The sequence below is a fragment of the Diabrotica virgifera genome, chromosome 6, assembly GCF_917563875.1.
Source record: "Diabrotica virgifera virgifera chromosome 6, PGI_DIABVI_V3a".
Taxonomy (NCBI): Eukaryota; Metazoa; Arthropoda; class Insecta; order Coleoptera; family Chrysomelidae; genus Diabrotica; species Diabrotica virgifera.
The window spans coordinates 3,279,730-3,293,929 of NC_065448.1; the positions used below are offsets into that span (position 1 = coordinate 3,279,730).

Here is a 14,200-nt window from a genome sequence, read left to right on the forward strand (position 1 = left end):
TTATTATTTACGGCTGCCTGTTTACTAATAACCATAAACTTTGTTTTTCTTGCGTTGAGTTTGAGTCCATATATCGCGCAGAATGCCACCATTCGGTTCAATAACGCTTGAAGATGTTCAATTGATCCAGTCAGCAACAAGGTGTCATCTGCGTATCTGATATTGCTCATAAGCATACCATTAATGAGTATTCCCTCTTTTGTGTTTTCCCACACTTCATTTAAGATTGTTTCAGCGTAAAGATTAAACAACATTGGTGACAATATACAGCCTTGTCGAACTCCGCGCTTGATTTTTACTTCTTCAGAGCACTGATTCGCAACCCTAACACATGCAGCCTGGCCCCAATACAAATTTGCGATTATTCTAATGTCCCTACCGTCCAGACCGGTAGTTTTGAGAATATGTAGCATTTTTTCATGGCGAACTTTATCAAAGGCCTTTTCAAAATCAATCGCGCACATGAAAACGTCATGATTTACATCTCTGCATCTTTGAATTAAAACTTGGGTTGCGAATAGTGCATCACGCGTTCCAAGGCCATAGCGAAAACCGAATTGAGTACTTTAGATTCTTTCCTCAATTTTTCTATATGTTCTTTGATGAATTATTCTGAGAAACGTTTTCAATACATGACTCGTTAGGCTGATGGTGCGATAGTCGCTGCATTTTCCGCTTTCGTAGATTAAGTTGAATAATTTCGTAAGTATCTTAATGCCCTCGGTACCTAAAAGCTTTAGTGTTTCTACGTAAATCCCATCTGGTCCGATCGCCTTGCCGTTTTTTGCGTTCTTTATAGCGTATTGCACTTCTTCCTTAGTTATTGGAGGACCGCTTATATCATTTAGCGTTTCTAGTTCGCTTCTTTCATCATCGAATAATTCCTTTATATTTATTTATTTCTGTCCATCGTATTAGTTGACCTTCGGATGTGGAACCTTCGATTCTAACTCTGGTACGTTTGTAGCGTTTTGGAAGCAGTATAAGTTTTTTAGTAATTTGTGTCTTTTCAATCTAAACCTTTTAATTTCTAACTACTCTATCAAATGCTTTTTCAAAGTCTATAAAGCATGTAAATATATCTTTCTGTTGGTCGTAGCATTTTTGAGCGAGAACTAGTAAACTGAAGAGGGCTCCTCTCGTTCCCATGCCGGCTCTGAATCCAATCGTCTCCGATGATTGTGTCGCACTTTCTGTAGCTTCGATTATGTACGACTTTTAATAGAACTTTTACTGCTAGACCTGGATCCCGCGTAAGAAAAAAAAGTTGATTAATAGCAAGCTGAAAACTTGTTGATAGCTTAACGGTGTCTAGTCGGACAAACTTTGATGTACAGGAATACTGGAACAGGGGAAGTTTTAATTGTGGAGCATGATAAACGTGTCGTCCTGACAAGTTTATGATTGTGAAAAATAGCAAGTTGATTTTAGGCTTATTCAATAGCCAACGTTACATAATATATGAAAAAATGTTTGTCTGACAAAAATGTTGGGCATTTTAACGAGTCCGACACGTAGAACATGTCACATCACAGGAAAAATGTTGGTGATAAATAGCAGTCTGCTTTTTGCATGAGAGTTTAATGAAAGGTTAAAAAATCAATTGGAAGTTCTGTCCGACAAAATTAATGGGAAGTTTTCGTAGTCCGACATTCTAAACATGTAAGATATAGACAAAAATGCTAGTGATAAATAGCTTTCCGACAAAAACGAAATTTAATTAAGTAAATTATTCCTTACAAAGAGTGACTGTTGTCGGAAAAATATAAGGGGTAGATTTCGTAGTCGGACAATTTAAAAAAAAATCATTTTTGAAATTTCAATAACGGGTGATTATTCTATATCAAAAATACCTACAATCAATTACAATCGATATCTTTCGATTTATCTCAACATCGTTTAGGTACCTCACTGTAATACGTAATACATTCTAGCTAGTAGATTAGGCAAAGTAAGGACTGGACTGTGCATCGAGGTGTAACGCCAATACTATGGATTGAGTGGTCTAGCCATCTTTGTCTGTCACATGCGCTGGATCGCTTGGTTAAAAGAGATAGATAGACCACCGATCGACTTTTTGCTCTGTATTCCCTGTCTACCCTTATGTCTATGAATATATTGCCATTTAAAAACTGTCACTTTTGACAATAATTCATAATAAATTGCAATCGTAACTTCAAATTTAAACTAATCGATTTATTTTGGCAGCAAATTATTTCTACCCATGTGACATATTACATTATACAGTGAGCACGTAAAGGTTGGAATAAATTCATTTTCTCGAGAATGGACGATTTTGGAAAAAAATCCCAAAACAGGTCAATTTTTATTTTTAAATTGCGACTCTTTGGCATATGTATCATACTAGTGACGTCACCCATATGGGCGCGACGACGTCATCTTAAAATTTTTTAAATAAGAATAGGGGTCGTGTGATACCTCATTTGAAAGGTAATTTAATTCTCTATTCAGTAATATAAACATTAACATATTTATTTATACAGAGTGTACAAAAAAAAAATTTTTTAATTAAATTTATTGACATAAAAAGAAGAATGTGTGTAATTTATTTAACTCACATTACATTTTACTGCTATCAGAAAACAGTAAATAATGTTTATTTGACAAATAAATATTGTTTTTTGCTTAAATTCAATATTAAAGCCGCCACCCACCTTCCTCTGGACAGTTTGAACATTTAGTTTAAGCGAAAAGCAATGAATATTTTTCAAATAAACCTTTTTTTCTGTTTTCTGAGAGCAGTAAAATGTTTTTTGGATTAAATAAATTACATGCATTCTTCTTTTAATGTCAATAAATTAAATTAAAAAAATGTTTTTTTGGACACCCTGTATAATTGATTATATAAATGTTTATATTACTGAATAGAGAATTAAATTACCTTTCAAATGAGCTATCACACGACCCCTATTCCTATTTAAAAAAATCATCGATGATGTCATCACGCCCAGATGGATGACGTCACTATATGATATGTATGCCAAAAAGTCGTAATTTTAAAATAAAAATTGACCTGTTTCGTATTTTTTTCCAAAATTGTCCATTCTTGAGAAAATTAATTTATTCCAACCTTTACGTGCTCACTGTATATTTCATTTGTAGAAATTTGAAAAAAATTACGATATAAAATTTTAATAAATAATTTATTTAGGTACCCTTCTTCAATCAAACTTGTTTTAACTCAAAAAGCATTATACGCTCTGAGCTTCGCTGGTGGCGCTCCTAGCGGATTACTAATTCAACTTTCACCGGTAATTTTTAAATTTATTATTTAATTGTTATCGCTTAATATTTACAACGCAAAAAAGTAATTAAATTGTAATCGATTTTTTTAAGATTTTGCTAATCATTTTGACGCTCTATTGATAAAATATGAATTTCGTACTTCGGATACTTTCACAATTATCGTGTAGATGGCGCTAAGATTATTAGAATAATTTATGATTACATATTACGGAACAGTAAAAAAACTTAAATTCAGTATTTAAAACGTAAGTATATTTAAGGTAAAAATATATACCACAGCTTTGACCAAATAATATTTTTTATAATTAATGTTTTTAATTTTAATTTTAAATTAATCACTTTGACATTTATGTCAAATTTCCGGTAAAGGTTTACAGACTTGTCACTACTGGCGCTCGCGAATTTGTAAATATCCCCTCTACGTACGAGCTCACAGCGTATAGCACGAAAAATTTTCACAATTATCTGACAACTGATCCTCATTGAATTAAGGACCAAGTATTTTACGAACTTTGTAAAATGTTCGACAATTACTCAAAAATGTTCCGTCGAATTGTTTGGTGGCTTCAAATTTAAACTGTTCACACTCAAAAATAGATACAACAACACTCCATAGTTAATATAAATTTCCAACACACGAGACAAAAAGAACGTCGAAGCCTATATACTTTTAAATAGTACTTTGTGTAGTATAGAGCACAAAGTGTCACACAGACAAAAATGCAGCCTTCTATTATATTATTTATACATACCTACCCATACTTCTAAGCATGTGTAATATTTACGTCTATGCTTATAAGCACCGAATTTTTACACTCTTCACATTTTTCAACGTCGTTTACAGGGTTAAGATGTGATTATGAAAAAAAAAATGAATATAACATTTTTTGTACGAAATTTTCCATACTTTCTTTTGCGTCTAATTAGAAAACCCTAAGATATTGCTTTCACATGTTCTATGACACTTTTTATTATCATTTTGAGAATATCTAGAAAAAATTCCACCCAAAAAAATATTTTTTTTGCAATATATACATGCATTGATACTTACCTCACTGTTTTTGGAGTGTGCATGTATGTAGGTACATATATGTAAATGCAAGTATGTGAATATAAATAATAATATAAAACTAAAATAGCTTTATCAATATGCGACTAAGTCATTCCGAAAAAATTATTTTTTATTCATTTCCTTCGATTTTCCCAAACTTTTTGTCCGACATATAACTTTTTGTGTTACAAAATATAATTTGTACATAACAAAATCAAAATTAGCTTGTTATTTATCACCAACATTTTTGTCTATATCTTACATGTTTAGAATGTCGGACTACGAAAACTTCCCATTAATTTTGTCGGACAGAACTTCCAATTGATTTTTTAACCTTTCATTAAACCCTCATCCAAAAATCAGACTGCTATTTATCACCAACATTTTTCCTGTGATGTGGCATGTTCTACGTGTCGGACTCGTTAAAATACCCAACATTTTTGTCGGTCAAACATTTTTTCATATATGATATAACGTTGGCTATTGAATAAACTTAAAAACAACTTGCTATTTTTCACAATCATAAACTTGTCAGGACGACACGTTTATCATGCTCCACAATTAAAACTTCCCCTGTTCCAGTGTTCCCGTGCATCAAAGTTTGTCCGACTAGACACCGTTAAGCTATTAACAAGTTTTCAGCTTGCTATTAATCAACTTTTTTTTCTTACGCGGGATCCAGGTCTATGCATAATTCATAAGGTTTATCAGACTGTTCGACTTTTTTAGGTATTTAGGTACTAAAGATTATGATGTATTGTATATGAATAATGAACAAGACAATGGGAACAATTATTCAGTAGAAGTTGATGAACCAGAAAGTATTGAAGAATCAGCGGATCAAGATGGCGAGACGGCAATACAAGATGGTGCATCCTCGTCATCCGTTCTTTCTCGATTGTCCACAGATCAAGAAGGCAACAATACAATGGAAGAAGTTGCAGATCCCGATAGTAACAACGTAACAGAAGAAGCTGCACCAACAGAAGACGCTGCACCAACAGAAGAAGTAGTTGATGGAATAGCCAGAAATGGGGAGTATTATTGGTCAGATGAAATAGTCAGAAATTGGATGGATTTGAAACAATCCTTGGTACATGGGACGTAGCCCTACATCTAATGGCCGGTTTCACCAACGACGAATAGTAGTTTATTCAATGAATAAAGTTATTCGACCAATAAAACTGACACATCTACGTTTCACTAACGTTAAATATGACTTTATTTATTTATCACATAAATATTTTCTCTTCGAATAAATTGACAAATGAATCTCGCTTTAACCCTTTTCTTGACAAACTGATATAAAAATGTGAAAACTGTGTTTTCTTTCTATTAATGCCCATTTAGAATTATTTAAAAATTTATGAAATAAATATTTCACCTTTAATTTATTCCTAAGTACCAAATTTGAATTTGTTACAAATTTGTTATATTGCCAAGAATACCATACCCCTTGTTATCACTGATGGTCCATGCATTTTCTAAAGTTTGAACCGATTGCTCAGAATAAAGTTGAAATTTGTTTTATCTGAGTTCATGGGAGTGATCTCGCGTCCCCCCATTAAATTTTAGGGAAATAAAATTCTTTAAATATAAAAAAAAAGTTTGTAATTTTAAAATAGAATTATGTGTTTATAAAATATAATTATTATATTCTAAAATCAAATCCTTTTAATTTAGGTAACTCCTTATTTGTGATGATATGCGTAAAAACAGTTTCCTTTGCCAGTCAGACAAAGTCGCCTACCCCTTCACATTTTGTGCACTGAAAGAAAGTAGTGCCTGACTTACAAAACATATAAATAATTTTGTGTACCCTTTTTTTAAACCTATCTATCTGCAAAACAAATAAAATTGCATAAAAATATTGCAGAGATAAAAAAATCTACGTTGGGAAAAAATATAACCGTAACTTGGCAATGTAACAAAGGGCCTAGCCGGGTAAGATGATGAAAACTGCCCCCAACTCGATACAAATTCCATATAGGTCACCGTTTAGCATATATAGTGAAACTAACTTTCTGAAATTTTTAGCCCCCTAAGTGGTCATGTGACCCACCTAGAGCCTAATTAGGGTTTTTATGATTTTATTTTTTATCTCGGCCGCATCGAGAACTAGCGAAAAACTTTAAATAAGCTCTAATTTTAAAAGTTGTCTCCGAAATTTTTTTTTTAATTTTTGGCGGCAAATTTAAATTTTAGAACGATTTTAAAGTTTTAAATAAGTATAAAAACATAACTAAGACATTCGTTTTCACGAAAAAAATATATAACGTAATATTTCACCCTGAATTTTTTCAAATTTTTAAAATTGATGAAACGCACCTTTAAAAATAAAAAAACCGCATTTTTTCGTTTTTATTTTGTTTTTTGATACAATTTTCATATTTTTCAAAAAAGGTAACACCATTACTAGAATAGGTAAAAAACTGAAAAATAATTGGGGTTTGCTTAATAAAAATTTTTTGTAAGCCATCCATTTTCAAGATACAGGGCGTTGAAGAAAACAAAATTTTACACATTTTAACGATTTTGCCGAAACTACTGGCAACATTGTAATAAAACTTGGCGGGTTTTAAGAGGTAGTTATAGTGCATGTTTTGACATACAATTAATGATTTGATATTATATGAAATAAAATACTACTATTAGTAGTTTCTACATCTATGTACCGGGTGTCCCAATAAGAATGGCTCTCGGCCATATCTCAGGAACCGTTTATAGTAGAGCTTTGAAATAAAAAATTTTATAACAAAAGTTGCTTCAGGAAAAGCCTGGAAATTATTTTCATAATTGTGGGACCACCGCTAGAGGGCGTAATTGAATATCAAAAATTAAAAAATCTAAATTTTACAAAATTTTCCTAATGAAGGGGCACTGGAAATCCGATCGTCGTATTCTTCATAAAATTCTACGCATATCTGATTTGACAAGTTTAGATCTACCTTTGGAAATAAGAGGTGGGGGTGAGTGGGAACCTTGTTATGAAAAACTGGCTGTGAGTCCGGTTCTGCTTAATCAAATTTTGCAAACTTGGTCTTGTTGAAGACAGATCTTTTTCGTCAATGTAAAAGTTATGATTTCGAACCAACTTACTGAGTAATATGCCAGCTAGAAGGCGTTATTTAATTTTTTTCAGAAATCTAGTGTTCCTTGGAAAATATTAAATACAAACATGCATTTCTAATACCATATTACAAAATTAGACAAAATTAGCAACAGAATACCGAAAACCGCATGTTAATACCTTTTTTCTATCTAGAGATATCTTACAAAACGTGTAAATTTAAAAACATAACTGTTACTGTCACCGGTAAACGAAATTCATTAAAAGTAGTGTGCTATGGAAATAACAAAGAAACATTTTCCAGCTGTCAATGTATATTAGGTCTTTTCAACCCTTCTCATTTGTTTCGAGCCTCGTTCATATCTCGTATATTAATATTATACACGGATTATACGGCATATGACAGAGGCTCGAAACAAATGAGAAGCGTTGAAAAGCCCTATCACAAAGAAATAAAAACAACTATTTAGTGATGACATAAACGTTCAAAATTTTGCCCATCATTTTCGTTGCAAACATTTACTCTTTCAAGAGTAGATTGAACAGCAGTCTCAATTTCTGCTCTCGATATGCTTTGAATGGCGTTTAGTATTCTCTGGATAATGTATTCTAGAGTAGTGTATGATGGGCAACAATTTGAATATTTAGGTCGTCACTAAGTAGTTCTTTTTGTTCTGTGTTATATTTAATTTTAATAGTATTGTTTCTCTTTATATTGTTGTTTTAATTAATTATATTTTTATACGTTGACATCTGGAAAATATTATTTTGTTTTTTTCCACAGCACACTACTTTTCATTAACTTAGTTTACCGGTGATAGTAACAGTTATGTATAAAATTTACACGTTTCTCGAGATATCTTGAGATAGAAAAAAGGTATCGACATGAGGTTTTCGCTATTATATTGCTAATTTAATCTAATTTTATAAAGTATGATTAAAAATGCATACTTGTATTTAATATTTTCCAAAGAAAACTAGATTTCTGAAAAAAATTTATTAACGCCTCCCAGCTGGCTTATTACTTATTAGGATGATTCAAAATTATCACGCTTACATTGAAGAAAAAGATCTGTCTTCAACAAGACCCAGTTTTCAAAATTTGATTTAGCAGAACCGGACTTACAGCCATTTTTTCATAACAAGGTTCCCACTCACTCCCACCTCTTATTTGCAAAGGTAGAGTTAAACTGGTTAAATAAAATATGCGCAGAATTTGATGAAGAATACAATCGGATTTCCAGTGCCCCTTCATTAGGAAAATTTTGCAAAATTTAGATTTTTTTATTTTTGATATTCAATTACGCCCTCTAGCGGGGGACCCACGATTATGAAAATAATTTCCAGGCTTTGCCTGAGGCAACTTTTGTTATAAAATTTTTTATTTCAAAGCTCTACTATAAACGGTTCCTGAGATATGGCCGAGAGCCATTCTTATTGGGACACCCGGTATAAAAACTAATTCGAATACTTTGGAAGCGTTAAGATATTTTATTTTTTGTCACAAATTGAACGAGGAATTCAAAAACGATTGTTAATTTGAAATATGTCAGTGACGTACTATCTTTTTTCTTTAAAAAGTTCAGACCATTACCCCTATGCGCGCCAATGATAAATATAAAATTCTTAATTGTATGTCAAAAAATGCACAACAATTACCTCTTAAAACTCGCCAGATTGTATTACAATTTTGCCAGCAGTTTCGGCAAAATCGTAAAAAATGTGTAAAATTTTGTTTTCTTCAACATCTGTATCTTGAAAATGGATGGCGTTACAAAAAAATTTTATTAAGCAAACCCCAATTATTTTTCAGTTTTTTACCTACTCCAGTGGCGGTGTTACCTTTTTTGAAAAATATGTATAAAATTGTATCAAAAAACGAAAAAAAAAGAATGTGTGGTACTTTGTACGCACATAAAAGTTATACTTCTATTATATGATTTCTTATACTTTAAACAGTTTGTTTTAATTTTTTTAAACACCAAACTAATTTTGTGCTTACCGCTTTCAAAAAAATAAAAAAAAAGTGTAGGATTGCTCTGGACTCGAACTCTAGACCTCTCGATCTCTGGCCGAATGCTATACCAAATACGCTACGAGGACTGTGTCTGTATCGGTTCGGACGTACCTAATGATAATTTACGGTAACAAACAGACTGGAAGGTGAAGTATAATAAATATACAATAAAATGTTTTTCCACCTACCTCTACCGAAAGTATACTTTTCCGGACCTGATTGTAGGGAGCAAAGTTGTACTTTTCCTCCCTAGGGAGGAAAATATTTTTCCTCCCTAGGGAGGAAAAGTAAAAGTGACGTCATGGTATTTCATTCATGAAATATAACTTATTGACGCCCTGTATAATATCTATTTTCTATTACGAAGTATCTATACATTTTAACGTTTATTTATAAAACATCCTGTATTTTGCAGAATGGTAAAAAACAGTAAATTGTTATTTTGATTTAACAATGTTTACATTAATAATTTGACTTATATTTGACAGTTGACAGTTATATTGTACCAACTTGTTGTTTTAGTTCTAATAAATTTTGTTGGTTAGTTACATAAATAAATTAAGTACAAATGAAAAAATTACTTGTTATTTGAGGAAGGTGGAAAACCCATATGGATAACATGGGAGCAAAGTGCCTTTTCCTCCCTTGAATGATTACTGCCCTCCGCTACGCGTCGGGCAGTAAACTTCATTCTCGGGAGGAAAAGTTACACTTTCCTCCCTTGTTATACAAATAGCTATTAATAATACTCATCTTACTCCTGAGGAAGACAAATCCAAAGACACAAAAATTATAATAAATATATTGACTAAAAACACTAATATATTCTTTTCACACCTTTTCTTGCACTGATATATTTATACATAACTTGAAAGATTCAGCAACTAAAGGCCATACTGTCTGTGTGCGCATGCGCGCAGTATTTTGTTTTTTTTTTAAGTTTAAAGGTGCGTTTCACCAATTTTAAAAATTTGAAAAAATTCAGGATAAAACATTATGCAAAAATACACGTTATATATTTTTTTCGTGAAAACGAATGTCTTAGTTATTTTTTTATACTCATTTAAAATGTTAAAATCGTTCTAAAATTTAAATTTCCCGCCAAAAATTAAAAAAAAAATTTCGGATAGAACTTTTTAAAGCTGACAACTTTTTTGTTTAAAGTTTTTCGCTAAAAGCCTAATTAGGCTCTAGGTGGGTCACATGACCACCTAGGGGGCTAAACATTTCAGAAAGTGAGTTTCACTATATTATATGCTAAACGGAGACCTATATGGAATTCTAATCGAGTTGGGGTCAGTTTTCATCATCTTACCCAGCTAGGCCCTTTGTTACATATGTTTGACGACGTTTTTTGCAGTGGCGGCTAGTGAGGTAGTGCCATAGAGCCATGGCACTACCTTGGTAACTATACAGAAACATATTTTTTATCTTCAATTCCTGTTAATTTTTTTGTGTGTATTTCTTTTGATCTTCATAAATTATATAAAATATGGCAACTATGGGCGTAATACAATCCCTGCCGATAGCGGAGAGTATTCGACAGGAGAATCTCCTTCGTGCCGAAGTCAGTACCGGCACGAGTAGAGAGAGAAAGATTTTACGAGCATTCTATGTAAGTGACAGAGAAAGAGCTACATTGGACTATTAGTATACCTTAAAATTAGAATCTCTGTGCCAGGCACGACGGTATGATGTAAGGTCTATTTATTTTGAGTTTCTTTATGTGCTGGTTTGTCGCTTTTATTATGTATATTTTCTGTTAAAACGTTTTTGTATTTATAATTAAACTTTTAGTGCATCATGATCGTGGGTATTTTGATAATATTTTGATTATTTCTTAAGTTTAATTTATTAATTGACAATGAAGATTAGTATCTTAAAAAATTTTTTTGGTGGTTTTTCGCTAGAAAAAAAACTACAAATGTTATAAGGTGTTGTGGAGCTTTCAAGTTAGCTTTAAGAGGTCACGACGAAAAAGAAAATTCAGAAAATAGAGGCATATTTAAGGTGCTGGTCAATTTTAGCGCCAAAGTACCAGATCTTTCAAAGGTCTACCTTCTCCGGACATTTAGTTGCTTCTAATTTATTTATGTCGGAGAAGTTTTCTGCTTATAAGCATCAGTTTTTCGAATCATTTCTTAATGAAACATGGAGACAATTTTAATTTTTAAGCAAAACTCGGTTTAAAACTGAATTAGAAGTAAGTACTGTATTAGCGAGACGAATTAAGTACTACCTCTGGGGCTGTTTCGCTATCGGTTTTATTGTAGAGGGAAGGTTTAAAAAGCACATTTGAAGAAACTATTAAACTTTTAAGTATTTTAAGAACGCTTTCGATGTTAAAACATAGTGCTTTAGGTATGCTATCTGCAGAAAAGCATTTTGTAAATTGTATTGATAATTTTAATTATAAAGTCATTGAAAGCTTTGCAACGAAAAAGTAGAAGAATGAACTTCATACATCGTAAACTTTAAAAGTGACATTATAAAAATTTTTGCATGTGTGTGAATAATGAAATAGTATTATTTTTATAAATTGGTAAATAGAGACTAAATCGTAATAACAATTTTCAAGCACTGTCACTATCAGCAGTAAATGCTGGTAGTAGGTTAAGAGGTTTTTATTATTAATTAATTTACGGAACTCTTTTGATCAATGTTGGACAATTGCTTGGCACCTCAGATCAATAAATTTAAGATACATAAGATAAAAGTATCCGCGCATATTTTTTTAGTTTTTGTTGTCAGTATACCTTTTTTAACAATATCGTGAATCCATCACTAAAAATTTTGGCGGCTGCCCGAGTTCTGGCACTACCTTCTTAAAGTGGTACGAGCCGCCACTGGTTTTTTGATAGTTCAATAAACAAAAAAAACAACTAAAGCGTAGACGCTCTATTTATAGGATAATTGAACAATATAAAACAATCACCAAAAAAAAATAAAAAAAACACTATTTTTATAAAAAATTAAAAGTTTGTAAAAAGAGTGGAGAACCTTCTCGAAAATGCAACAGATGACAGATGGCATCAATTAGAATTTGTCAGAAATCGGTAATAATAAAAAGATAAGTTGACTGTTATTAGTACAAAATGTGAGTAACAAAATGCACCTCAAGTCATCTAGAACTCACCTAGGACCCAAAATGAAAATGTTACAAAGTTACGTTGTCAAGAAGAGGGTTAAATAACAAAGAAAATTCGTCAGTTTAACTTGAAAGTATCAAAATTGTATTGAAACACAATAAAAATTTAATCGACTAAAAATGTTATTCAACGAATAACTATTCATTGATTTATTTGTTGGTGAAACCGGTCCCTACTAAATATAAATGCTATTCGTCAAATATCAAATTTTATCAATATGATACGAGGTATGTCAAAAAAAAATTATTTCGCTCGAGAGTAAAGTCACTTTTATTCTTTTATTATTTTAGTCCTCGTATAAAATTGACAAAATTTGATATCTCACGGTTGGATCTTACGTTTTATGTTTAATTTAGGTTTTATATACGCTTTATATGTATAAGAAGTATGTAAGTACATACTACCACCGTGATAGTACAATTTACAACTTATTAAGTGGAACTTAAATAAAAATATTTGTTTATATTTTATATTTTCTCTTAAAATAAAGTACATATATGTATATATTAAATACTATTTTTGTTTTTATTATTTCTATTTCTATATTATACCGAAATGAGCATTTTTGGAAACAATAAAAATATGACAAGAAGAACGGGGATATGAACGGAGGGCTACGTGGATGATGATACTAATGCCGGATGTGGAGGTTCCGCCTACTTCGCTGCTACGTGTTCTCGGTCTTACTTTATGGTGTCGAGTCCTGGACTGTGAATAAAATCGATCTAAATCACCTTGAGGCTTTCGAAATGTGGTGCTATAGAAGAATTTTAAAAGTTTCCTGGGTGGAGAAGATCCGAAACTCCACAATAGTAGAACGTCTCAGCAAGACTACTGAGATCATAAAAAGCATCAAGCAGAGAAAGCTGGAGTACTTCGGACATGTAATGAGAGGTCCCAAATATCATGCAAGAAAAAATAGCAGGCAAACGCAGTCCAGGACGAAGAAGAACCTCATGGTTGAAGAACTTGCGAGATTGGTATGGTGTTGATCAGGGCACAAAATATCTATGATATTTATATAAATATCAAAATATCGGATATACAGCGTGTCTACTTGAGTTGGAAACATATGGGAAACTTTTTTGTTATTAATTTTACGAAAAAAAGTTATTCTTTATAAAAAGTTCTGCATGCCCCAAAACCTAACATTCAATTATCAGATATCAAATTTTCTCAATATTATACGAGGTATGTCAAAAAATATGAATTTCGGCTAAGGGTAAAGTACCTTTATTTCTCTCAATATCGAAAATTCTTATGATAAAAAGTTGATTGGAATTAAAAACTAAGATGAAATATGCAATTACATGCTTCTTATTGAAAAAAAAATATTTTTCTCAAATTTATGGATACCCAACATCGTTTTTAATTATTACAAATATCATAACTCGTTTATTATTCATTTTACGAAAAAAAGTTATTCTTCATAAAAAACTTTGCATGGCCTAAAATCTAAGACACAACCATGATATATCAACTTTTATTAATTTTATACGAGGTGTGTCAAAAAATATGAAATTCGCTCAATATTATAGCACCTTTATATTTCACAGTATTTCAATTAGAAGGATGTAATTGCATATTGACACATAGTTTTTAATTCCAAACAACTTTTTTAATAACCGTTTTCAATATTGTGAAAA

At 31.6% G+C, this 14,200-nt stretch overlaps 1 protein-coding gene across 2 annotated transcripts in view; it reads left to right on the plus strand.

The window, feature by feature from the left end:
- LOC114326333 (putative zinc finger protein 812) overlaps window positions 1-13,068 on the plus strand; it is a 60,599-nt gene extending 47,531 nt beyond the window's left edge. For both annotated transcript variants that reach the window (XM_028274662.2, XM_050654209.1), the window contains exon 6: window positions 5,048-13,068. In XM_028274662.2, coding sequence (XP_028130463.2) covers window positions 5,048-5,426 — 379 coding nt within the window. In that variant the 3' untranslated portion in view covers window positions 5,427-13,068. The remainder of the gene's footprint in view (window positions 1-5,047) is intronic.
- The last annotated feature ends 1,132 nt before the right edge of the window (window positions 13,069-14,200 follow it).